General features: G+C 39.1%; 1 protein-coding gene across 1 annotated transcript; it reads left to right on the top strand.

Annotated features, from left to right (window-relative positions):
- The first annotated feature begins 238 nt into the window (after positions 1-238).
- LOC142530453 (uncharacterized) lies at positions 239-26741 on the top strand. Its single transcript, XM_075636287.1, has 5 exons — positions 239-406; positions 494-838; positions 25716-25919; positions 26172-26278; positions 26600-26741. The coding sequence occupies exons 1-5, from the start codon at positions 239-241 to the stop codon at positions 26739-26741; spliced, it is 966 nt and encodes a 321-aa protein (XP_075492402.1).
- The last annotated feature ends 828 nt before the right edge of the window (positions 26742-27569 follow it).

The raw sequence follows: 27569 nt of genomic DNA, 5'->3' as shown, positions 1-27569 counted from the left end.
ATTTTTAAACTGAGATGCAATGTAGGAGATGCCACCTAAGAGGAAAACTGTAGAGGGAGAAGATAGTTCCTCATCACGAGTTGTTGATGAGTTCAGTAAGTTGCTCAAGGAGCAAACCAAAGTTCATGGAGATCAGATCCAACAGTTATTGGGATTGCAGAACCCAGTACAAGGGAGAGGTAGAGGTCTTGTGAGACAGGAGCCCAGTTCAGAGTGAGCGTATGACAGATTTAAAAGAATGAATCCACCTGAGTTCGTGGGAAGTGCGGACCCTCTTATAGCTATGGAATGGGTTAAAGCTGTTGAAACAATCTTTGACTACCTGCACTTTGAGGATAATGATCGAGTTAGTTGTGCAGTGTTTCTTCTGACTAAGACTGCACGCATTTGGTGGGAGGCCACGAAGGTAACTGTCAACGTTCAAACCCTCCAATGGAATGAGTTCTAGGAGCTATTTTATGACAAATATTTCTCCACGAATGTCAAGACACAGAAAGTGAAGGAGTTCTTGGAACTAAAGCAGGGAAAATTGATTGTGAATGATTACATTTTAAAGTTTGAAGAAGGTTGTTTGTTTGTTCCTTTCATTGCCTCGAATGACAAAGATCGAGGGGAACACTTCATGAGAGGCTTGCGAGGTGAGATCAGGAGGGATGTCAGAATGTCTAAGGCCACAACATACAAAGAGATCATGGAGAAAGCTCTTTTAGCGGAACATGACGAGAAAGAGATTGAGAAGGAAAGGCAATTGAGAAGACAGAGCTTTAATCAAAAGATCCAAACTTCGAGTCAAGTTGAGAAGGGGGATACAAAGGAAAAGGAAAAGAAGAACATCGAGGTAAAGCTCCTGTGGTTCAGTCTGAGACGAATAGGCCTTTATGTCCCAAATGCAACAAGCCACACAAGGGTGAATGTCTGGTAGGGAGCAAAAAATGTTACAAATGTTGTGGGGACCCGGGCTCTAACTTAGTTGTCTTTAGGATTAATTGGATCTTTGCTAGAAAATGTGGGTCAAAATTTTGCTTTTAACATTAACAACAATTGTATATACATCATACACAAGTGATATCTCTATTTTATTTTCAACAAAGCAGGTACAAGTCTTGTTTCATTACATACTTAAACAAACTAGTATTTGAAACACATTACATATCAAATGTAAAAACTACTAGCTCATCTTCTACGCCCGTAATCACCACGCTATCTCGATCTCTCATCTTTATCTCGACCCTGATCCTGTCCCACCTGTTGTCATGCACACATACAGACACAACAGCAGCCAAAAACTCCGGTGAGAACAAATCCCAGTATAAAACATGTACACATGCATATACACAATATCAATCATGAACATCCTATCATGAATATAATCAATAGCAATACGTCCCATAGTCTATGAAACATAATTAATTTAAGGCAAACAATTAAAATCAAACTCATATCCTTGACTCGACTCGTATCTAAGTCTAGGGATCCCAGTGTGAATAATGAAAGAGATCGATTTTAGGTGACCGAAAGCGCAACGGAAGTTCAAAATATTGATTTTCAAGAGGAAAAATTTCGGCCACCTTGTACTAGTGTGTAGCAAATACAAAACACAAAAAATGACATTCATAGTGTGTACCTATCAATCACAAAGGATTGATGATGGCTCCAACTTAGTTGTCAAGCAACCAAGCTCTTCAATGGCAAGACAATCTTCAAGCTTCCATTTGAGCCCACCTTGCTCAAATATTGAGCCCACCACCAACTAGCTAGAACCACTCTAATTTTGCACTAGAAAAATTAGAGCATTTTTCTTTGAGAAGTGTATTGTTTCCTCAACAATTGAAGAACAAGAATATGGGAGAAAAACAAGAGAAATTTCGGCCAAAATGCTCAAGGGAGGAAGGAGAATGAGTTTTCTTGGTGTTGTAAAAAGTTGAGTTAAGCATGTGCATGCCATGCCTTGGTTATACAAAAAGTTGTCTCCCAACCTTTCATCTCCCATGCATGCAATCTATTTGATTTTTAACAATTAAAAATCCATGGACTTATTTTAATTACCTCAAACAAATTTGAGACTAATTAAACATTACTTGAATTTACTCAAGTCACTAGTTGAATAATTATTTTACTATTGGGCTCTACAAGACCCAACATGATTTAGTTAATTCAACACTTGAATTAATTTAATTATTTGGAATCTACTAGGCCCACTAGTGTTTAATTAATTCAACACTTGAATTAATTTAATTTTGTCCATAATAATGTTTATGAAAATCACAATTTTCAAATACATTATTTATTTGGTCAACTTTTAATTTAGGAACACTTCCATAAATTAAAAATTACATTTCTCTCATAGAAGTCATACTTCTATTTTTCCTTACGCATATAAACTCCTTTACAAGACGTTCAACACATTGAACTATTTTAACTTCTCAATGGGATCTAGAAAGCTAGTACTTGTGTGGCCCTCAATGGTTCATTGATACAACTAGCCGTGGGTTCACATCTCCATGTGATTCGGACTAAATATGTCCTTATACGAGCATACCCCAATTGCTCCATTCTTACTTATCAACTCCTTGATAACAAGAATGTCAGAACTCAAGTCTGATAGTACCCAACCAATCATGTTAAACGCCTAGCAGCATCGCTTACAAGATTCCCTAGGTATCAAATGATAGTGCCTACAAGAACCATTCAATTATGGTTAGCGTACAGTACGGTTTCTTCAACTCATATATCACGACCGATTCGACAACCATTGGTATATCGAGGGTTGTCAATGAATCGATAATATGTGTCATGTCGTAGTTGCATCGATGGTGTAATCTATGAAACCCATTTCATAATTACCACCATACTATGATTAGAGATTTCATACTACATACACATAGGATATCCATCCCCGAAGGTAAGCGGTGAATCCCCGACTACAATGCATCGACTCCTATATGTTTCGACAAAACACCCAACCTTGCCACCTGATGACCCCATGAGAATCGGTAAACAAGTCAAAGTGTAATTCTAGCACATAGAGTCTCAATGTTGTCCCGGGTCATAAGGACTAATGGTGTACAACCATAAAATAGGACTTTTCCACTCGATAAGTGAGAACCACTTGGAAAGTCCTTTATGGAGGGTTGTTCAGTGCACTCTACCAGGAGCACCTATCTGCATGCTCGGACATCACAATGTCCCCTACCAATGAAACATGGTATTCACATCGCAGATACTAGTCTCGAACTCGAGCGGCCTATATCTTTCTTAGCGGCGGTTGAATCGACTAGGAACTGTTTAGAATATACAGTATTCCAAATATGAGTTTGATGATACTCATCATATGAGCATCTCATATTCTTTCTACTATTTGTATATTCAAGGGCTTTATCTATGCAACTAGCATGTGTATACAGATAAAGATGTGCCAAAATAATAATTTCAAATATTATTAAAATAAAGATTGTTTATACATAGAGTTTCATTGTGGACACTCGGCCAACACTTGGCTCGACGTGCACCTACTCTAACAATCTCTCACTTGCACTAGAGCCAACTACCCATATGTTTCAAACCCATCAATTCGCGATGCTACTCGAATAATGGCCACAACATACAAAGAGATCATGCAGAAAGCTCTTTTAGCGGAACATGACGAGAAAGAGATTGAGAAGGAAAGGCAATTGAGAAGACAGAGCTTTAATCAAAAGATCCAAACTTCGAGTCAGAGTTGAGAAGGGGGATACAAAGGAAAAGGAAAAGAAGAACATAGAGGTAAAGCTCCTGTGGTTCAGTCTGAGACGAATAGGCCTTTATGTCCCAAATGCAACAAGCCACACAAGGGTGAATGTCTGGTAGGGAGCAATAAATGTTACAAATGTTGTGGGACCCGGGCTCTAACTCAGTTGTCTTTGGGATTAATTGGATCTTTGCTAGAAAATGTGGGTCAAAATTTTGCTTTTAACATTAACAACAATTGTATATACATCATACACAAGTGATATCTCTATTTTATTTTCCACAAATCAGGTACAAGTCTTGTTTCATTATATACTTAAACAAACTAGTATTTGAAACACATTACATATCAAATGTAAAAACTACTAGTTCATCTTCTACGCCCGTAATAACCACAATATCTAGATCTCTCATCTTTATCTCGACCCTGATCCTGTCCCACCTGTTGTCATGCACACATACAGACACAACAACAGCCGAAAACTCCGGTGAGAACAAATCCCAGTATAAAACATGTACACATGCATATACACAATATCAATCATTAACATCCTATCATGAATATAATCAATAGCAATACGTCCCATAGTCTATGAAACATAATTAATATAAGGCAAACAATTAAAATCAAACTCATATCCTTGACTCGACTCGTATCTAAGTCTAGGGATTCCAGTGTGAATAATTAAAGGGATCGATTTTAGGTGACATAAAGCGCAACGGAAGTTCAAAATATTGATTTTCAAGAGGAAAAATTTCGACCACCTTGTACTAGTGTGTAGCAAATACAAAACACAAAAATGACATTCATAGTGTGTTTAGAAATGTATCTATCAATCACAAAGGATTGATGATGGCTCCAACTTAGTTGTCAAGCAACCAAGCTCTTCAATGGCAAGACAATCTTCAAGCTTCCATTTGAGCCCACCTTGCTCAAATATTGAGCCCACCACCAACTAGCTAGAACCACTCTAATTTTGCACTAGAAAAATTAGAGCATTTTTCTTTGAGAAGTGTATTGTTTCCTCAACAATTGAAGAACAAGAATATGGGAGAAAAACAAGAGAAATTTCGGCCAAAATGCTCAAGGGAGGAAGGAGAATGAGTTTTCTTGGTGTTGTAAAAAGTTGAGTTAAGCATGTGCATGCCATGCCTTGGTTATACAAAAAGTTGTCTCCCAACCTTTCATCTCCCATGCATGCAATCTATTTGATTTTTAACAATTAAAAATCCATGGACTTATTTTAATTACCTCAAACAAATTTGAGACTAATTAAACATTACTTGAATTTACTCAAGTCACTAGTTGAATAATTATTTTACTATTGGGCTCTACAAGACCCAACATGATTTAGTTAATTCAACACTTGAATTAATTTAATTATTTGGAATCTACTAGGCCCACTAGTGTTTAATTAATTCAACACTTGAATTAATTTAATTTTGTCCATAATAATGTTTATGAAAATCACAATTTTCAAATACATTATTTATTTGGTCAACTTTTAATTTAGGAACACTTCCATAAATTAAAAATTACATTTCTCTCATAGAAGTCATACTTCTATTTTTCCTTACGCATATAAACTCCTTTACAAGACGTTCAACACATTGAACTATTTTAACTTCTCAATGGGATCTAGAAAGCTAGTACTTGTGTGGCCCTCAATGGTTCATTGATACAACTAGCCGTGGGTTCACATCTCCATGTGATTCGGACTAAATATGTCCTTATACGAGCATACCCCAATTGCTCCATTCTTACTTATCAACTCCTTGATAACAAGAATGTCAGAACTCAAGTCTGATAGTACCCAACCAATCATGTTAAACGCCTAGCAGCATCGCTTACATGATTCCCTAGGTATCAAATGATAGTGCCTACAAGAACCATTCAATTATGGTTAGCGTACAGTACGGTTTCTTCAACTCATATATCACGACCGATTCGACAACCATTGGTATATCGAGGGTTGTCAATGAATCGATAATATGTGTCATGTCGTAGTTGCATCGATGGTGTAATCTATGAAACCCATTTCATAATTACCACCATACTATGATTAGAGATTTCATACTACATACACATAGGATATCCATCCCCGAAGGTAAGCGGTGAATCCCCGACTACAATGCATCGACTCCTATATGTTTCGACAAAACACCCAACCTTGCCACCTGATGACCCCATGAGAATCGGTAAACAAGTCAAAGTGTAATTCTAGCACATAGAGTCTCAATGTTGTCCCGGGTCATAAGGACTAATGGTGTACAACCATAAAATAGGACTTTTCCACTCGATAAGTGAGAACCACTTGGAAAGTCCTTTATGGAGGGTTGTTCAGTGCACTCTACCAGGAGCACCTATCTGCATGCTCGGACATCACAATGTCCCCTACCAATGAAACATGGTATTCACATCGCAGATACTAGTCTCGAACTCGAGCGGCCTATATCTTTCTTAGCGGCGGTTGAATCGACTAGGAACTGTTTAGAATATACAGTATTCCAAATATGAGTTTGATGATACTCATCATATGAGCATCTCATATTCTTTCTACTATTTGTATATTCAAGGGCTTTATCTATGCAACTAGCATGTGTATACAGATAAAGATGTGCCAAAATAATAATTTCAAATATTATTAAAATAAAGATTGTTTATACATAGAGTTTCATTGTGGACACTCGGCCAACACTTGGCTCGACGTGCACCTACTCTAACAATCTCTCACTTGCACTAGAGCCAACTACCCATATGTTTCAAACCCATCAATTCGCGATGCTACTCGAATAATGGCCACAACATACAAAGAGATCATGCAGAAAGCTCTTTTAGCGGAACATGACGAGAAAGAGATTGAGAAGGAAAGGCAATTGAGAAGACAGAGCTTTAATCAAAAGATCCAAACTTCGAGTCAGAGTTGAGAAGGGGGATACAAAGGAAAAGGAAAAGAAGAACATAGAGGTAAAGCTCCTGTGGTTCAGTCTGAGACGAATAGGCCTTTATGTCCCAAATGCAACAAGCCACACAAGGGTGAATGTCTGGTAGGGAGCAATAAATGTTACAAATGTTGTGGGACCCGGGCTCTAACTCAGTTGTCTTTGGGATTAATTGGATCTTTGCTAGAAAATGTGGGTCAAAATTTTGCTTTTAACATTAACAACAATTGTATATACATCATACACAAGTGATATCTCTATTTTATTTTCCACAAATCAGGTACAAGTCTTGTTTCATTACATACTTAAACAAACTAGTATTTGAAACACATTACATATCAAATGTAAAAACTACTAGTTCATCTTCTACGCCCGTAATAACCACAATATCTAGATCTCTCATCTTTATCTCGACCCTGATCCTGTCCCACCTGTTGTCATGCACACATACAGACACAACAACAGCCGAAAACTCCGGTGAGAACAAATCCCAGTATAAAACATGTACACATGCATATACCCAATATCAATCATTAACATCCTATCATGAATATAATCAATAGCAATACGTCCCATAGTCTATGAAACATAATTAATATAAGGCAAACAATTAAAATCAAACTCATATCCTTGACTCGACTCGTATCTAAGTCTAGGGATTCCAGTGTGAATAATTAAAGGGATCGATTTTAGGTGACATAAAGCGCAACGGAAGTTCAAAATATTGATTTTCAAGAGGAAAAATTTCGACCACCTTGTACTAGTGTGTAGCAAATACAAAACACAAAAATGACATTCATAGTGTGTTTAGAAATGTATCTATCAATCACAAAGGATTGATGATGGCTCCAACTTAGTTGTCAAGCAACCAAGCTCTTCAATGGCAAGACAATCTTCAAGCTTCCATTTGAGCCCACCTTGCTCAAATATTGAGCCCCCCACCAACTAGCTAGAACCACTCTAATTTTGCACTAGAAAAATTAGAGCATTTTTCTTTGAGAAGTGTATTGTTTCCTCAACAATTGAAGAACAAGAATATGGGAGAAAAACAAGAGAAATTTCGGCCAAAATGCTCAAGGGAGGAAGGAGAATGAGTTTTCTTGGTGTTGTAAAAAGTTGAGTTAAGCATGTGCATGCCATGCCTTGGTTATACAAAAAGTTGTCTCCCAACCTTTCATCTCCCATGCATGCAATCTATTTGATTTTTAACAATTAAAAATCCATGGACTTATTTTAATTACCTCAAACAAATTTGAGACTAATTAAACATTACTTGAATTTACTCAAGTCACTAGTTGAATAATTATTTTACTATTGGGCTCTACAAGACCCAACATGATTTAGTTAATTCAACACTTGAATTAATTTAATTATTTGGAATCTACTAGGCCCACTAGTGTTTAATTAATTCAACACTTGAATTAATTTAATTTTGTCCATAATAATGTTTATGAAAATCACAATTTTCAAATACATTATTTATTTGGTCAACTTTTAATTTAGGAACACTTCCATAAATTAAAAATTACATTTCTCTCATAGAAGTCATACTTCTATTTTTCCTTACGCCTATAAACTCATTTACAAGACGTTCAACACATTGAACTATTTTAACTTCTCAATGGGATCTAGAAACCTAGTACTTGTGTGGCCCTCAATGGTTCATTGATACAACTAGCCGTGGGTTCACATCTCCATGTGATTCAGACTAAATATGTCCTTATACGAGCATACCCCAATTGCTCCATTCTTACTTATCAACTCCTTGATAACAAGAATGTCAGAACTCAAGTCTTATAGTACCCAACCAATCATGTTAAACGCCTAGCAGCATCGCTTACATGATTCCCTAGGTATCAAATGATAGTGCCTACAAGAACCATTCAATTATGGTTAGCGTACAGTACGGTCCCTTCAACTCATATATCCCGACTGATTCGACAATCATTGGTATTTCGAGGGTTTTCAATGAATCGATAATATGTGTCATGTTGTAGTTGCATCGATGGTGTAATCTATGAAACCCATTTCATAATTACCACCATACTCTGATCAGAGATTTCATACTACATACACATAGGATATCCATCCCCGAAGGTAAGCGGTGAATCCCCGACTACAATGCATCGACTCCTATATGTTTCGATAAAACACCCAACCTTGCCACCTGATGATCCCATGAGAGTCGGTAAACAAGTCAAAGTGTAATTCTAGCACATAGAGTCTCAATGTTGTCCCTGGTCATAAGGACTAATGGTGTACAACCATAAACTAGGACTTTTCCATTCGATAAGTGAGAACCACTTGGAAAGTCCTTTATGGAGGGTTGTTCAGTACACTCTACCAGGAGCACCTATCCGCGTGCTCGGACATCACAATGTCCCCTACCAATGAAACATGGTACTCACATCGCAGATACTAGTCTCGAACTCGAGCGGCGTATATCCTTCTTAGCGGCGGCTGAATCGACTAGGAACTGTTTAGAATATACAGTATTCCAAATATTAGTTTCATGATACTCATCATATGAGCATCTCATATTCTTTCTACTATTTGTATATTCAAGGGCTTTATCTTTGCAACTAGCATGTGTATACTGATAAAGATGTGCCAAAATAAAAATTTCAAATATTATTAAAATAAAGATTGTTTATACATAGAGTTTCATTGTGGACACTCGGCCAACACTTGGCTCGACGTGCACCTACTCTAACAATCTCTCACTTGCACTAGAGACAACTACCCATATGCTTCTAACCCATCAATTCGCGATGCTACTCGAATAATGGTCCAGGTAAAGGCTTAGTTAGCGGATCAGCAACATTATCTGCGGAGCCGACTTTGTCAATCGACACTTCCCCTCTTTCCACAATCTCTCGGAGGATGTGGTACTTTCTCAATACATGTTTGGACTTCTGATGAGATCTTGGCTCCTTTGCTTGAGCTATAGCTCCCGTGTTGTCACACAACACCGGGACATGAGCAATTCTATTAGGAATGACGTCCAACTTTTGGACGAAATTCCTTATCCAAACAGCCTCTTTTGCTGCATCTGATGCAGCAATGTATTCGGCCTCAGTGGTGGAATCCGCTGTACTGTCTTGCTTGGAACTCTTCCAAGAGATAGCAGCACCATTGAGCATGAATACGAACCCAGAGGTTGACTTCGAGTCATCGATATCGCTTTGGAAGCTAGAGTCGTATAGCCTTCCAATTTAAGTTCTCCACCCCCATAGACCAAGAACTACTTATTGGTCCTTCTCAAATACTTGAGGATGTCTTTCACAGCTTTCAAGTGTGGAAGACCATGGTTCGACTGATATCTACTCACTACACTTAGTGCGAAAGCCACGTCAGGACGTGTAGATATCATCCCATACATGATGCTACCAATTGCAGATGCATACGAAATGCGTGTCATCGCCTCTATCTCTGCATCAGTCTTGGGAGACATAGACTTGGATAGGGACACACCATGACACATTGGTAGATGTTCTCTCTTGGACTCATCCATCGAGAACGCTTCACGATGGTATCAATGTATGTGGACTGGGTGAGACCAAGCAATCTTCTCGATCTATCTCTATAGATCTGTATTCCCAATACAAAAGATGCTTCACCCAAGTCCTGTATCGAGAACTTACTCGCTAACCATATTTTAGTTGATTGCAACATTCCTACATCATTCCCAATGAGTAGAATGTCATCAACATAAAGCACCAGGAATGTCACAGCACTTCCACTGATCTTCTTATACACGCAGGGTTCCTCAGGATTCTTAGTAAAACCAAACTCTTTGATTGTACTGTCGAATCTAAGGTTCCAACTCCTAGATGCCTGATTTAGACCATAAATAGATCTTTGAAGTTTGCATACCATATGCTCACTTCCGACAGATGTAAACCCTTCAGGTTGAGACATGTAAATCTCTTCCTTAATATCCCCATTAAGAAAAGCTGTCTTGACATCCATCTGCCATATCTCATAGTCATACCATGCAGCTATGGCTAGCAATAACCTTATTGACTTGAACATTGCAACTGGAGAAAAGGTTTCCACAAAGTCAACTCCTTGTCTTTGAGTATATCCTTTTGCTACCAGTCGCGCCTTGAGGTCAATACCTTCCCATCCGCCCCAAGTTTCCTCTTGTAAATACATTTACACCCTATGGGAACAATTCCCTCAGGTGGATCCACGAGATTCCACACTTGGTTCGAATACATGGAATTCATCTCAGATTCCATTGCTTCAAGCCACTTGGATGAATCGGCATCAGATAACGCTTCCTTGAAGGTCCTTGGATCACATCCATGGTTAGGCTCATCATGGCCCTCTTCAAGAAGAAGACCATACCTCATAGGTGGTCTCGAGACTCTCTCGGATCTTCTAGGAGCTTGTATCTCCTCTCTTGGCTCTTCGGGTGTGGGTTCTATAATTGTGGGTGTCTATCGAACCTCTTCGAGTTCTATCATCTCCTCTTTTCTATCCAATAGAAATTTCCTTTCCAAAAAGGTTGCATTCCTAGAAACAAACACCTTTGTTTCTTTGGGATGATAGAAGTAGTATCCAACCGAATTCTTTGGATATCCCACGAGGTAACATAAAATGGATCGACTATCCAATTTATCTCCCACTACCTGCTTCACATAAGCAGGGTACCCCATATTCTAAGATAAGAATATTTGGGTGGCTTACCCATCCATATCTCATATGGTGTCTTGTCAACTGCCTTTGAATGGACATTGTTCAACAACAGTGCCGCTGTCTCAAGCGCATATCCCCAAAAGGATGGCGGCAACTCCGTGAACCCCATCATAGACCGAACCATGTCCATCAAAGTCCGGTTACGATGCTCCGAAACACCATTCAACTGTGGTGTAGCGGGCGGAGTCCACTGCGAGAGAATCTCATTCTCCCTTAGATACTCTTGGAACTCAGCACTCAAGTACTCACCACCTCGATCCGATCGAAGTGTCTTGATGCTTCGTCCCAACTGTTTCTCTACTTCACTTCTGAATTCTTTGAACCTTTCAAAGGCTTCAGACTTGTATTTCATCAAATACACATACCCGTACCTCAAAATGTCATCGATAAAAGGTGATGAAGTAGGCATATCCATGCTTTGTGGTGATGCTAAGCGGATCGCACACATCGGTATGGATCAAATCCAATAACCCTTTGGCTCGCTCCACGTGGCCCTTAAAGGGAATTTTGGTCATCTTTCCTTTTAGACAGGATTCATAAGTCGTGAGAGCATTAATATCAGATATATCAAACATGCCTACTCCCACTAGCTTGTTCATCCTTCTTAGGAAAAATATATCCTAATCGAGCATGTCATAATTGTGCCAAATTTAGAGTATCTTGTTTTCGCTTGTTTGTTGTTGTTATTGCTTGGACATTGTTTAGTGGAATATCTTTCAATTTTAAGTTATATAGATCGTTTTCAAGTTCTCCAGTACCAATTAAACATTCATTCTTGTAGATGTTGCAAACACTTTTGCTAAATAAACAAGAATATCCATTTTTATCAAGCATAGAAATGGAAACAATGTTTTTCACCAAATCAGCTACAAACAAAACATCTCTTAAAATCAACTTAAAATCATTGTTCAACAATAAGTAAACATCTCCTACGGCCTTGGCAGCAACTCTTGCTCCATTGCCCAACCTCAAGAAGGTCTCAACTTCCCTAAGTCTCCTACTTCTTCCCATTCTCTGTAAATCATTACAGAGATGTTAGCCACAGCCGGTATCCAATACCCAAGAAGTAGAGTTAATTGAAATGTTTACTTCAATATAGAACATACCATTTCCAGAACTCTTCTGGGCAAGATATTCCCTGCAATTACGCCTTCAATGTCCAGGCTTCTTGCAGTGATGACATATGTCAACAGTCTTGTCAGCCTTTACTGCTATGGCTGCCATAGCGGGACTCGGAGATTGCCTCTTCAAGGGCACGTTCTTCTTGGGACGTCGGAAAGAACGCTTCTTTCCCTTCCCACGTAGATCGGTCTTCGTACCAGATGAAGAACCCACATAAAGAACCGACTTCTCATCTTTCATAGAAGCCTGCATATATCACTTGGCTTTTCAAGTCATGGTCACACCATTCCTTGTAAGTCTGCAATTCATCAAGAGTGCAGTCAGTCGGAGCCTCAACAGGGGACGACTTAGTAAGTGTATACGCTATCCTTTCCGAATTCAAGACGTTTTTCAAATTTCTTAGCCAATTGAGGTAATTAGGTCCGGTTAATACGTGTTTGTCGAGTATTACAGATAGCGGATTGTGAATCGAAGACATTGTCAAATTTGTACTTAAAAGTAAGAACAGATAAACGTTGATGACTATTTTAAAATATTTAGTAAAATATAAAGTATGGACTTTTACTTTATAAATGTTTACTCTCACTGTTTTGACATCTTTCACTACCCTCTAGTGAAAACGGGAAACTCCTTTCCTCAGTAGGTACGCAAGGTCCAATTAGCGAATTATGATCCCGAATAATATCAGCCAATCACAATTTCTAAAAGGTAGTTTCCAATTGCATCTCCATGCAACCCTCTACGTAAACTTTTGTCTCACGTTTGATTAGGACCCAATAATATGACGTCGTTCATCTTCACGTGTCAAGCCTTACCCATCGATGTTGAACCTTAATGGACGGTCGCCATGAGTTCCCCCAATAATATGAGCCGAAATCATGGGAGTTCCACGTAGTTCACATCACCATGTCAATGGATGTCACAGCTTTCCGGCACCTAGGGCCCCCCCAATAATATGAGCCGAGCCCCGAGTATGGGTAGCGTTCATCATGCACCCATTGTCGATGGAAGACATTGAAATTATAAACAAATTTATAATTCCCCTTTTCGGGCTTGATATTAATTTTGAATCTTATTCAAAATGAGGGTTTTTTAATTTTGAAAGGTCTAATCATTAATTTTATTTAAAAGCTCGCCATGTTTGATTGTATGTTTGCCGGATTCATGCAATTTTGTTATTATCATAATAATAACGCACATACTCATTATTTACAACATATCATGCATATATTATAAAAAGTAAACAAACAAGGATGATCAATCGCCCCAATATTAATGGCCCGTGTGAGCTAAGCACGAGCCTAGGTCCAATCCTAGGGAAATGCATGGGATGCAAATGCAACTATTACATAAGCTTCCAATATTTACATGTCTTCGATCTTCATAATCATCAAGGCCACCATCTTCCAATCTTGATAATTCACTATACTAATATTTACAAATAAATATCCATGGCAAATAGGGATACATCTCATGGGGGTGGGAACGGGCCATAAACCAAGCCCAATTTAAATTTGATAATTATTACAATCATTCAACACAAAATATCCTAGCATACACCTAGCAAATTGAGCTTGGGCTTTTGATCATCCTTCATGCATAATATCACATATCATACACCATCAATTAATTATCACAATAATTAATTGATCCAATATTATATATCTTGATCAAATCACTAACCGCCACGATTATAAACTAAAATAACAAAGTATACAAACTCCTTTGTCTACTTTCTAATTAATTTATTTATAACCGAATTTCTTGTAAGTCACCATTTACTATAAATAATTAAAGTCCAACTTCAGTTATTTATTTCATGAGAAAATATTTGCAACTTTTGTAAATTTAAATTTAAGGGCCCAAAAAATCATTTTTCACAAAAAACATTTTGGCCCATTTAAATTTACAAATATGTTAGCCATCTAATGGCCCAACAACTCAAGGCCCATGACACTTTGATATTTCAAAACACCTTTTGAAAACCCAAGTCGTCATCGCCGTCGCCAGATTCCGGCCAACATGCCAAATATTTTTTTTTTAATTTTAAATAGGTGGGTTCGGGCCAGCCCCTCGGGCTGCCCTTGCTGCCCGAAATGGGCAGCCCCTCTGGCAGCCCGAGCTGCCTGAAATAAGCCCCAAAAAAGCCTTGATTTTGTTGCAAAAATTTCATCTCATGCGGTTAGAAATCGACCTCAATATAATATTATGTATATGCTACAAAAACTAGTACCCTTAGCTCTGATACCAGGGATCGATTTTAGGTGACCGAAAGCGCAACGGAAGTTCAAAATATTGATTTTCAAGAGGAAAAATTTCGGCCACCTTGTACTAGTGTGTAGCAAATACAAAACACAAAAATGACATTCATAGTGTGTTTAAAAATGTACCTATCAATCACGAAGGATTGAGGATGGCTCCATCTTAGTTGTCAAGCAACCAAGCTCTTCAATAGCAAGACAATCTTCAAGCTTCCCTTTGAGCCCACCCTGCTCAAATATTAAGCCCACCACCAACTAGCTAGAACCACTCTAATTTTGCACTAGAAAAATTAGAGCATATTTCTTTGAGAAGTGTATTGTTTCCTCAACAATTGAAGAACAAGAATAAGGGAGAAAAACAAGAGAAATTTCGGCCAAAATGCTCAAGGGAGGAAGGAGAATAAGTTTTTTTAATGTTGTAAAAAGTTGAGTTAAGCATGTGCATGCTATGCCTTGGTTATACAAAAAGTTGTCTCCCAACCTTTTATCTCCCATGCATGCAATCTATTTGATTTTTAACAATTAAAAATCATGGACTTATTTTAATTATCTCAAACGAATTTGAGACTAATTAAACATTACTTGAATTTACTCATGTCACTAGTTGAATAATTATTTTACTATTGGGCTCTACAAGACCCAATATGATTTAGTTAATTCAACACTTAAATTAATTTAATTATTTGGACTCTACTAGGCCCACTAGTGTTTATTTAATTCAACACTTGAAATAATTTAATTTAGTCCATAATAATATTTATGAAAATCATAATTTTCAAATACATTATTTATTTGGCCAACTTTTAATTTAGGAACACTTCCATAAATTAAAAATTACATTTCTCTCATAGAAGTCATATTCTATTTTTCCTTACGCCTATAAACTCCTTTATAAGCCGTTAAATACATTGAACTATTTTAACTTCTCAACGGGATATAGAAAGTTAGTACTTGTGTGGCCTTCAATGGTTCATTGATACAACTAGCCGTGGGTTCACATCTCCATGTGATTCGGAGTAAATATATCCTTATACGAGCATACCCCAATTGCTCCATTCTTACTTATCAACTCCTTGATAACAAGAATGTCAGAACTCAAGTCTGATTGTACCCAACCAATCATGTTAAACGCCTAGCAGCATCGCTTACATGATTCCCTAGGTATCAAATGATAGTGCCAGCAAGAACCATTCAATTATGGTTAGCGTACAGTACGGTCCCTTCAACTCATATATCCCGACCGATTCGACAACCATTGGTATATCGAGAGTTGTCAATGAATCGATAATATGTGTCATGTCGTAGTTGCATCGATGGTGTAATCTATGAAACCCATTTCATAATTACCACCGTACTCTGATCAGAGATTTCATACTACATACACATAGGATATCCATACCCGAAGGTAAGCGGTGAATCCCCGACTACAATGCATCGACTCCTATATGTTTCGACACAACACCCAACCTTGCCACCTGATGACCCCATGAGAGTCGGTAAACAAGTCAAAGTGCAATTCTAGCACATAGAGTCTCAATGTTGTCCCGAGTCATAAGGACTAATGGTGTACAACCATAAACTAGGACTTTTCCACTCGATAAGTGAGAACCACTTGGAAAGTCCTTTATGAAGGGTTGTTCAGTGCACTCTACCAGGAGCACCTATCTGCATGCTCGGACATCACAATGGCCCCTACCAATGAAAAATGGTACTCACATCGCAGATACTAGTCTCGAACTCGAGCGGCCTATATCCTTCTTAGCGGCGGCTGAATCGACTAGGAACTATTTAGAATATACAGTATTCCAAATATGAGTTTCATGATACTCATCATATGAGCATCCCATATTCTTTCTACTATTTGTATATTCAAGGGCTTTATCTATGCAACTAGCATGGGTATATAGAAAAAGATGTGCCAAAATAATAACTTCAAATATTATTAAAATAAAGATTGTTTATACATAGAGTTTCATTGTGGACACTCGGCCAACACTTGGCTCGACGTGCACCTACTCTAACAAATAAGACGTAACAATTCTCCCATCTACTTTCCCAATCAGGGTGGCGGTACGTCTTTATCCTAGACTTTGGCCCTGTCTGTATCGAATGTCTACAATCGGAGTCGATCTTCTCCTATGCATCGATACCACCGAACGTCTAGAAACTTGGCATATCTGCCAATGACTCTCCTATCTCAATGCTTGTATATAAATTGATATAAAGCACAACATAAAAAGTAATAAAAATCTAGTATGTGATTTGTGGGAAACTCAAACCGGATCTGATTCGAGTTATATCTCCCCAATTAAACATTGAATTATACCTTTCGTTGTTCAATCTTTGTCGACGTCGAAGTCTCGATGTTGAAACTTGTCAAGACAATTTGAAATGACATATTCAAGATGCATTCTATCAATCTCTAACTCAATTCGATACAGATACGGATCAATATTCAATCTCGGTACATTTCGACGGCATAACGGCATAATCTTGCGATACCGGTCATCTCAAACATCAATAATCATAACAATAACTCATAATCATCACCAATATGTTCCATAACCTCAAAATCTGTATAATCTCATTCATATATGTGCTGGAAAATAATAACAATATCATAAGATGTCCGTTCTTTGATCCGGTTGCGAATATACGTTGCTTATAATCTCAAGAACATCTAATAATAATCATATCTGATTTCTTCCAACATCTCAACTTCAAAACATGTTGAAATGTAGAAATACTTACATCCTTTTGTAGCTGGTAACCAGAGGAGTACGGAACCGAAGTCGGATCGAAATTCGGGTGGCTCGATCTTTCACAATTCAAAATCTAAGCTATAATGAGAGTTGAGGAGTTCTGAACCTTGCTCTCGTTCCTTGCAGCTGGAGAATGAAGGAATGAAGTACAACTCATATATATATCTTGCATGGTGAAGACACATGTTTCATTATTTATTCTGCACGTCACACCGCGGGTGCGCTCACTCTGCACCGCGGGTGCGCTGAGCGTACTGGACCACTTCCACAAATTCAGAAGAAACGACTGCGGGTGCGCTGGCTTTTGGACCGCGGGTGCGTTGCCCTCTCTGTCCCAACACCGCAGATGCGGTCACTTTTATGGCGCGGGTGCACTGACTCTACTGTACCACCAAAACTCGAATTGCAACGTCGCCTCTCCATGTCTGTTCTTCCATTCCCTTATTCATAATTTATCATAACTCAAAATTATTAAACTAAGATCTCGGGTATTACATTTCTCCCCTTCTTAGATATGAGTTCGTCCTCGAACTCGCAAGCAATCAATCAAAATAGGTAAAAGAAGAAATATAATTAAAAGTTGAATAAATACTCACGTCATAGAAATAACTCTGGATATCTCTGTCTCATCTCTGATTATGTCTCCCAAGTTGCCTTTTCAGTGCCATGACGACTCCACTGGACTTTCACTAGCGGAATAGTCTTCGTTCTGAGCTGTTTTTCTTTCCAATCAAGAATCTGAATTGGATGTTCAATAAAACTCAAATTGTCGTCAAGCTCTGCTTCATCAAGCTGAATGACATGAGAAACATCTTGCATATATCTACGTAGCATTGATACATGAAAGACATCATGTATCCCAGATAGAGAAGGAGGAAGAGCAAGTCGATATGCACGATCACCAATCTTCTCAAGAATCTCGTACGGACCGATGTATCTAGGAGACAATTTCCCACGGTTTCCAAATCTGACAATACCTCTGAATGGAGAATTCTTCAAAAATACTCTGTCTCCCTGTTCAAATACTAACGGTCGACGACGTACATTTGCGTACTTGGCTTGCCTATCTTGCGCTGTCTTCATTCTTTTCTGGATCACTTTAACTTTCTCAGTCATTTATTGGATCATATCAGGTCCAAGTTCTGGTACTTCATATATATCATCCCAATACAGAGGAGATCTGCACTTCTTGCCATATAATGCTTCAAACGGTGCCATCTCAATGCTTGTCTGATAGCTGTTGTTGTACGAGAATTCACAAAGAGGTAGTGAATCTTGCCAACTAGTGCCAAAATCTAGCACTACAGCTCTCAGCATATCCTCCAATGTCTGGATAGTCCGCTCTGACAGTCCGTCAGTCTGAGGATGATATGCAGTACTCAGGTGCAATGTCGTACCTAAAGCCTGCTGCAAACTTTGCCAGAAATGTGAAGTAAATCGGGGATCACGATTTGATACGATAGATTTCGGCACACCATGCAATCTGACCACTTCTCTGACATATATCTCTGCCATCTGATTATGTCGGTACGTCATTCGGTACGGAATAAAGCATGCTGATTTGGTCAATCTGTCAATCACGACCCAAATCGCATCGCAACCCCGGAATGATCGTGGTAACTTCGTAACAAAATCCATGGAAATGTGATCCCATTTCCATTCAGGAATAGATAGACTTTGAAGTAAACCTCCGGGTTTCTTCCGCTCAGCTTTCACCTGTTGGCAATTCAGGCAATTAAATACAAACTCTGCAATGTCTGATTTCATCTTTTTCCACCAAAACTGTATCTTTAGATCATTGTACATCTTTCTGCCACCAGGATGAATACTGAACCGACTACAGTGCGCTTCTGATAAAATCTGTTCTCTCAAATCTGAAACATCTGGCACTACAAGACGGTTATTCACGTACAAAACATGATCATGTACCTGATACTCTGACTGATGTCTGGTTCTGACCATCTCAATCGACTTCTGAACATTCTGATCATTTTTCTGTGCTTATTTAATGCTAACAATCAAATCTGGTTCAAATCGTAACAAGTCGCAATGGTCGACTATCTGTATCAAATGCTAACCTAGACAAACAGCAATCTTCAATCATATTCGAAATACCTATCGTCGATAAGGATAGAGCACATACCTTTCGACTCAAGGCATCCGCTGCTGCATTAGACTTCCCTGGATAGTACTTGATTTTACAATCGAAATCCTTCAATTAGTCGAGCCATCTATGTTGTCTCATATTCAACTTTGACTGAGAAAACAGATACTTTAGGCTTTTGTGATCAGAGTAGATTTCAAACTTCTCGCCATAGAGAGAGTGTCGCCATATCTTCAGTGCAAACACAATGGCTGCCAATTCAAGATCATGAATTGGGTAACGAGTCTTATGGGGCTTCAACTGTCTCAAGGCATATGCAACAACATGTCCTTGCTGCATAAGAATACATCCTAGCCCTCTGTGAGATGCATCGTAATATACAACAAAATCACTAGTACCTGAAGGAATAGTCAATAAAGGAGCACTTGTCAGTCGTCTCTTTAACTCCACGAAGCTAGACTCACATGCTTCAGACCACAAAAATGGTGCATTCTTCTGTGTCAACTGGGTAATCGGCTTCGCGATACTGGAGAAATCTTTAATAAATCGTCGATAGTGCCCTGTCAAACCCATGAAACTGCATATCTCTGGTACAGAAGTCGGTCTAGGCCAACTAATCACAGCCTCAACTTTACTTGGATCAACAGAAATACCGTCTCCAGATATGATATGTCCCAAAAAGACAACCTGTCTCAGCCAAAACTCACATTTTGATAGTTTAGCATATAGTTTCTCATTTCTCAGCGTTTGTAACACAATTCTTAAGTGTTCTGCATGCTCAATCATACTCTTGGAATATACCAAAATATCATCAATAAAAACAATAACAAACTCATCCAGATACTTCTGAAAGACACGATTCATCAGTCTCATAAACACCGCTGGAGCATTCGTTAAAGCGAAAGGCATGACAATAAACTCATAATGTCCATACCTGGTTCGGAACGCTGTCTTTGGTATATCAACATCTCGGACTCTCAGCTGGTGATATCCAGATCTCAGATCGATCTTGGAATAGACAGAGGATCCCTGCAACTGATCAAATAAATCATCGATACGAGACAAGGGATATCTGTTCTTTACTGTCGCTTTATTTAATTGTCGATAATTGATGCAAAGTTTCATCGAACCATCTTTCTTCCAAACAAACAGTACCGGAGCACCCCAAGGCGAAACATTTGGTCTAATGTAACCCTTGGCCAATAGATATTCGAGTTGTTCTTTCAATTCTTTCATTTCAATAGGTGCCATTCTATAAGGAGCTCGAGATATAGGAACGGTACCTGGTAGGAGATCAATACTGAAATCTACCTCTCAGACTGGAGGTAACCCTTGGATCTCATCTGGGAATACATCTGCAAACTCGCATACCACTGGCAGATCTGCCAATGCTGGGCTCGATTTCAGTAGATCTACTGAATATACAAGGAACCCCTTTGCTCCTTTCTGCAACAATTGGCTCATAGACAAAACAGATATCAAGGGAATCCGAGCTCTGGAACCCTTACCATAGAATTTCCACTCATCAGCCATCTCTGGTCTGAATTTGACAATCTTCTGAAAACAATCTACAGTGGCTCTGTACTTGGTTAACATATCGATACTGACAATACAATCAAAATAAGACAACCCAAGCACAATGCAATCTAAGTCAATCTCGTGACCCTCGAATTTTAGCATGCAATGTCTAACCGATGTCACTGATATCAAACCTTTCCCCAAAGGAGAAGAAATCGATACTATGACAGATAATGACTCGACAGGTAAAGCATGCATTAATGCAAAACGCTCAGAAATGAAGGTATGAGATGCACCTGTATCTATCAATACATAAGCAGGATAACCGCAAAGAAAACAGTTACCTACTATCACATCGTCTGGTGCATCTTGGGCCTGCTCTTCTGTGCAAATACTCGAGCCTGCTGTCTGGGAGGTTGGCTCACAGTCTGGCTCCCTCTGGCTTGGGGTTGGGTCTATGTAGGGGTTGGCTGAAAGGAATGAACAGATGAAGCTTGCCTCTCAGGCTGAGTTACTGAACCAGATGCTCCTACACTCTGAGCTTGCTGTACCCCTTTCTATGGACAGACTCTGGTGAAGTGTCCCTGTTGTTTGCATATATTGCAGTGACCCATCACACCTTGACACTGTTCTATGGCATGTCGGACTCCACAAGAACTGCAATATACACCTGTATACTCTGTACTCTGGCCAGGACCTCTCTGTCGTGATCCATTGGAGCTCGACGAACTGCTCTCTGATCTCTTGAACTGTTTGCCTTTCGCTTTCAATTGGTCTTTCCTCCCGCTGCTACTACCACCGCTCTCAAATCTGGGAGGGGATTGAACTGAGGGATGTGGCGGTCTCAAAGTCGGAGAGACATAGGAAGTGCTTCGTTGCCTAAGCAATCCAGCTTCTGCCCCCTTGGCATGGTTCAAGGCATTTGCAAAGTTATTGGGTCTACCAGTATTCACCAAGATAAAGATATCAGGATTCAAGCCATTGATAAACTGATCTGCAATGGCCTCGTCATTTTCTGCCACGTGAGGAGCAAATCGAAGCAATGTCGAAAACTTTGCCACATATTCTTCGATGTTTAACTGTCCCTGTTTCAAATTTGCAAATTCAGCACCCTTGTCTTTTCGGTAGGACACGGGAAAGAAGCGTTGATAAAACTCTGCATTAAAAACTTTCCAAGTGATCTCTGTGCCACGATGCTCCGATGCTTTCTTCGTGGTAAGCCACCAATTCTTTGCAACTTCTTGCAGTTGATGCCCAATTAGTTTAACTCGTCGCTCGTCAGTGTAGTCAAGAGACTCAAATAGCATCTCGATGTCATCGAGCCAACTTTCACACTCAACTGAATTTTCTGTGCCCTTCAGTGTCGGTGGTCGGAACGACTGAAACCTCTTTAGCAAAGTCTCCATCGGTGTAGCGCTCACATACATCGGATCATTGGATGTACTCCCCTGTTCTGGTGCTCGACCTGCTACTGGTTGCGGTACTCGTCGAGGAGGCATATCTGATTATCAAACGAATTAGTACACAATCTATACAATCTGTCTCAGCCCTCCTCTGATCATATACCTCTGATCCATAATCGGTTCTGATTTAGTCTTTGCAAATACATGCTGTAATCAACTCATATAACAATACAACATGTAATGGGGAAAGCAATAAATCATGCTAGCACAATAAAAGCAAGGAAGACGACTTGATCTACCCCGCTCATTCACTTCTATTTCAGTCAACAGAACCTACTGTTCTGATACCACCTGTTGTGGGGACCCGGGCTCTAACTCAGTTGTCTTTGGGATTAATTGGATCTTTGCTAGAAAATGTGGGTCAAAATTTTGCTTTTAACATTAACAACAATTGTATATACATCATACACAAGTGATATCTCTATTTTATTTTCAACAAAGCAGGTACATGTATTGTTTCATTACATACTTAAACAAACTAGTATTTGAATCACATTACATATCAAATGTAAAAAATACTAGTTCATCTTCTATGCCCGTAATCAACACGCTATCTCGATCTCTCATCTTTATCTCGACCCTGATCCTGTCCCACCTATTGTCATGCACACATACAGACACAACAACAGCCGGAAACTCCGGTGAGAACAAATCCCAGTATAAAACATGTACACATGCATATACACAATATCAATCATGAACATCCTATCATGAATATAATCAATAGCAATACGTCCCATAGTGTATGAAACATAATTAATATAAGGCAAACAATTTAAATCAAACTCATATCCTTGACTCGACTCGTATCAAAGTCTAGGGATCCCGGTGTGAATAAGACGTAACAAGTCTCCCACCTACTTTCCCAATCGGGGTGGCAGTACGTCTATTCCTAGACTTCGGCCCTGTCTGTATCGAATGTCTACAATCGGAGTCGATCTTCTCCTATGACTCGATACCACCGAACGTCTAGACACTTGGCATATCTGCCAATGACTCTCCTATCTCAATGCTTGTATATAAATCGATATAAACCACAACATAACAAGGTATAAAAATCTAGTATGTGATTTGTGGGAAACTCAAACCGGATCTGATTCGAGTTATATCTCCCCAATCAAACATTGAATTATACCTTTCGTTGTTCAATCTTTGTTGACGACGAAGTCTCGATGTTGAAGCTTGTCAAGACAATCTGAAATGACATATTCAAGATGCATTCTATCAATCTCTAACTCAATTCGATACACATACGGATCAATATTCAATCTCGGTACATTTCGACGGTATAACGGCATAATCTTGCGATACCGGTCATATCAAACATCAATAATCATAACAATAACTCATAATCATCACCAATATGTTCCATAACCTCAAAATCTGTATAATCTAATTCATATATGCGCTGGAAAATAATAACAATATCATAAGATGTCCGTTCTTTGATCCGGTTGCGAATATACGTTGCTTATAATCTCAAGAACATCTAATAATAATCATATCTGATTTCTTCCAACATCTCAACTTCAAAACATGTTGAAATGTAGAAATACTTACATCATTTTGTAGCTGGTAACCAGAGGAGTACGGAACCGAAGTCGGATCGAAATTCGGGTGGCTCGATCTTTCACAATTCAAAATCTAAGCTATAATGAGAGTTGAGGAGTTCTGAACCTTGCTCTCGTTCCTTGCAGCTGGAGAATGAAGGAATGAAGTACAACTCATATATATATCTTGCATGGTGAAGACACATGTTTCATTCTTTATTCTGCACGTCACACCGCGGGTGCGCTCACTCTGCAACGCGGGTGCGCTGAGCGTACTGGATCACTTCCACAAATTCAGAAGAAACGACTGCGGGTGCGCTGGCTTTTGGACCGCGGGTGCGTTGCCCTCTCTGTCCCAACATCGCAGATGCGGTCACTTTTATGGCGCGGGTGCACTGACTCTACTGTACCACCAAAACTCGAATTGCAACGTCGCCTCTCCATGTCTGTTCTTCCATTCCCTTATTCATAATTCATCATAACTCAAAATTATTAAACTAAGATCTCGGGTATTACATTTCTCCCCTTCTTAGATATGAGTTCGTCCTCGAACTCGCAAGCAATCAATCAAAATAGGTAAAAGAAGCAATATAATTAAAATTTGAATAAATACTCACGTCATAGAAATAACTCTGGATATCTCTGTCTCATCTCTGATTATGTCTCCCAAGTTGCCTTTTCAGTGCCATGACGACTCCACTGGACTTTCACTAGCGGAATAGTCTTCGTTCTGAGCTGTTTTTCTTTCCAATCAAGAATCTGAATTGGATGTTCAATAAAACTCAAATTGTCGTCAAGCTCTGCTTCATCAAGCTGAATGACATGAGAAACATCTTGCCGATGATGTGCCGGGCGCTTGCTCGGCGCTCGGGTGGTTAAATTTCCCCCCGGGTGCTTGCTCGGCGCTCGGGCGGTTAAAACTTACCGCCCGGGCATGGGAGATTTTCCCTCACGATTAATCATTGGCGCTCAGGCGGTCAAAAACTACCGCCCGGGCGCCACATCTTCTGTCCGAAGCATATTTTGTTGAACATTACCGCTCGGGCGGTCACTTTCTACCGCTCGGGCGCCAATAGTTCTATCCAAAACTTGTACAATTCATATGCTTTGCCCAATCTGGTCTCGGAATGGCCCGAATATAATCACATCAGTTCATAATCAATAATCTCAGATTAATAGAATCAAAATCTCGGGCATTACAGTTTGTGAAAAAGAAAGATGGGTCACTACATTTGTGTATTGACTACCGAAAGATCAACAAAGTTACCATTAAGAATAGGTATCCTTTGCCACGAATTGATGATTTTTTTGATCAATTACATGGGGCAACGGTATTTTCTAAGATTGATTTGCGATCAGGATATCACCAATTGAAGGTGAAAGAAGATGACATACCTAAGACTGCTTTTCGAACTAGGTATGGTCATTATCAATTTCTGGTAATGTCTTTCGGGTTAACTAATGCGCCGTCAGTTTTTATGGATCTTATGAATTGAGCCTTCAAGCCTTATTTGGATAGTTTCGTCATTGTATTTATTGATGATATTCTGGTTTATTCAAAGACTCGAGAACTTCATCGAGAACATTTGAAAACCGTGTTGCAACAATTGAGGGATAACAAGTTATATGCCAAGTTAAAGAAGTGCGAGTTCTGGTTACACCAAGTGACTTTCCTAGGCCATATTGTTTCTAAAGATGGAATTACCGTGGATCCAACAAAGATAGAAGCAGTGAAGAAATTGCTTATTCCTACGACAGTTTCTGAGGTACGAAGTTTTCTTGGTTTGGCAGGTTACTATAGTCGTTTTATAGCCGATTTCTCAAATATAGCCTTTCCATTGACCACATTGACAAGAAAGATAGTTAAATTCGAATGGACAAATGAGTGTCAACAAAGTTTTCAGGAGTTGAAGGATTAATTAACATCGGCTCCAGTGTTGTCACTTCCTGAAGGAGTTGAGGATTTTGTAGTGTTCACTGATGCTTCTAAGAAAGGACTCGGTGCTGTATTGATGTAGCGTGGTAAAGTAATTGCTTATGCTTCCCGTCAACTGAAGGATTATGAAAAGAATTACCCGAATCACGATCTTGAGTTGGCAGCTGTGGTATTCGCTTTGAAGATCTGGTGACATTATTTGTATGGAGTAAAGTGTGAGATTTTCTCAGATCATAAAAGCCTTAAATATCTGTTTACTCAAAAGGAATTGAACATGCGTCAGAGGAGATGGTTGGAACTTGTTCAGGATTATGATTGTACTATTAGTTACCACCCTAGGAAGGCTAATGTAGTTGCAGATGCATTGAGTCGGAAATCAGGAGTTGTGTTGAGTTCTATGATTCAAAAACCTTTATTGTTGGACTTGCAAAGGAATGAGATCTCTTTGGTCGAGAAAGTTACGATAGCTCCACTTTCAGTTTTGGTGATTCGACCTACTTTGAATGACAGGATTAAAGATGGACAACATAATGATAAGCAATTACTGGAAATGAGATCTAATGCTGAGCTGAAAGGAAATTCTGAGTTTGGTTTAAAGAGTGATGGGTTGATGACCATTCAGAGGTCGAATCTGTGTTCCTATTGGCGATGATATTCGACGAGATGTTCTCACCATATTCGATACATCCAGGTAATACAAAGATGTATCAAGATCTTCGTCGACTTTTCTGCTGGCTAGGCATGAAGAAGGATATTGCGTTGTATATTTCTGAATGCCTAACATGTCAGCATGTTAAGATTGAGCACCAAATACCTGCAGGATTGTTGCAGTCATTACCGATACCTCAGTGGAAATGAGAACACATCACAATGGACTTTGTTGTCGGACTTCCGAAGACGCAGAAAGGTTATAATTCCATTTGGGTTATTGTTGATCGTTTAACCAAGTCATCACATTTTCTTCCTGTCAAGACAACTTATTCGATGAATCAATATGCTGAGGCATATGTTCAAGAGATTGTTAGACTTCATGGGATATCAGTGTCAATTGCTTCTGATCGTGATCCAAGATTTACATCTGAATTCTGGAAGAGTTTACATAGAGATCTGGGTACAAAGTTGGCCTTCAGCACAACTTATCATCCTCAGAGTGATGGACAATAAGAACGAGTTATTCAGATTCTTGAGGACATGTTAAGATCCTGCATTATTGATTTTCCTGGAAGTTGGGATTTGAAGCTTCCTCTTGTGGAATTCACATATAATAATAGCTATCAGTCCTCGATTGGCATGGCACCTTATGAAGCTTTGTATGGGAGAAGGTGTCGTTCACCTTTGTTTTGAGATGAAGTAGGTGAAAGAAAGATGTTAGGACCAGAGTTGGTTCAACAAATAGTTGATGTTGTAGCATTGATTCGAGAAAGAATAAAAACTGCCAAGTCTCGACAGAAAAGATATGCAGATGTTCGAAGAAGGCCTT

This window comes from Primulina tabacum, chromosome 17, assembly GCF_025594145.1.
Source record: "Primulina tabacum isolate GXHZ01 chromosome 17, ASM2559414v2, whole genome shotgun sequence".
NCBI lineage: Eukaryota > Viridiplantae > Streptophyta > Magnoliopsida > Lamiales > Gesneriaceae > Primulina > Primulina tabacum.
This window is presented reverse-complemented; position numbering and strand designations above follow the sequence as displayed.

Excerpts from the sequence above, each read along its gene's own strand:
- LOC142530453 (XM_075636287.1), top strand. The coding sequence starts at position 239 with ATGAATCCACCTGAGTTCGTGGGAAGTGCGGACCCTCTTATAGCTATG. Across the intron at positions 407-493 it reads TTTGGTGGGAGGCCACGAAG|AAAGTGAAGGAGTTCTTGGA; the intron begins GTAACTGTCAAC and ends GTCAAGACACAG. Across the intron at positions 839-25,715 it reads AGGAAAAGAAGAACATCGAG|ACTCGAGAACTTCATCGAGA; the intron begins GTAAAGCTCCTG and ends GTTTATTCAAAG.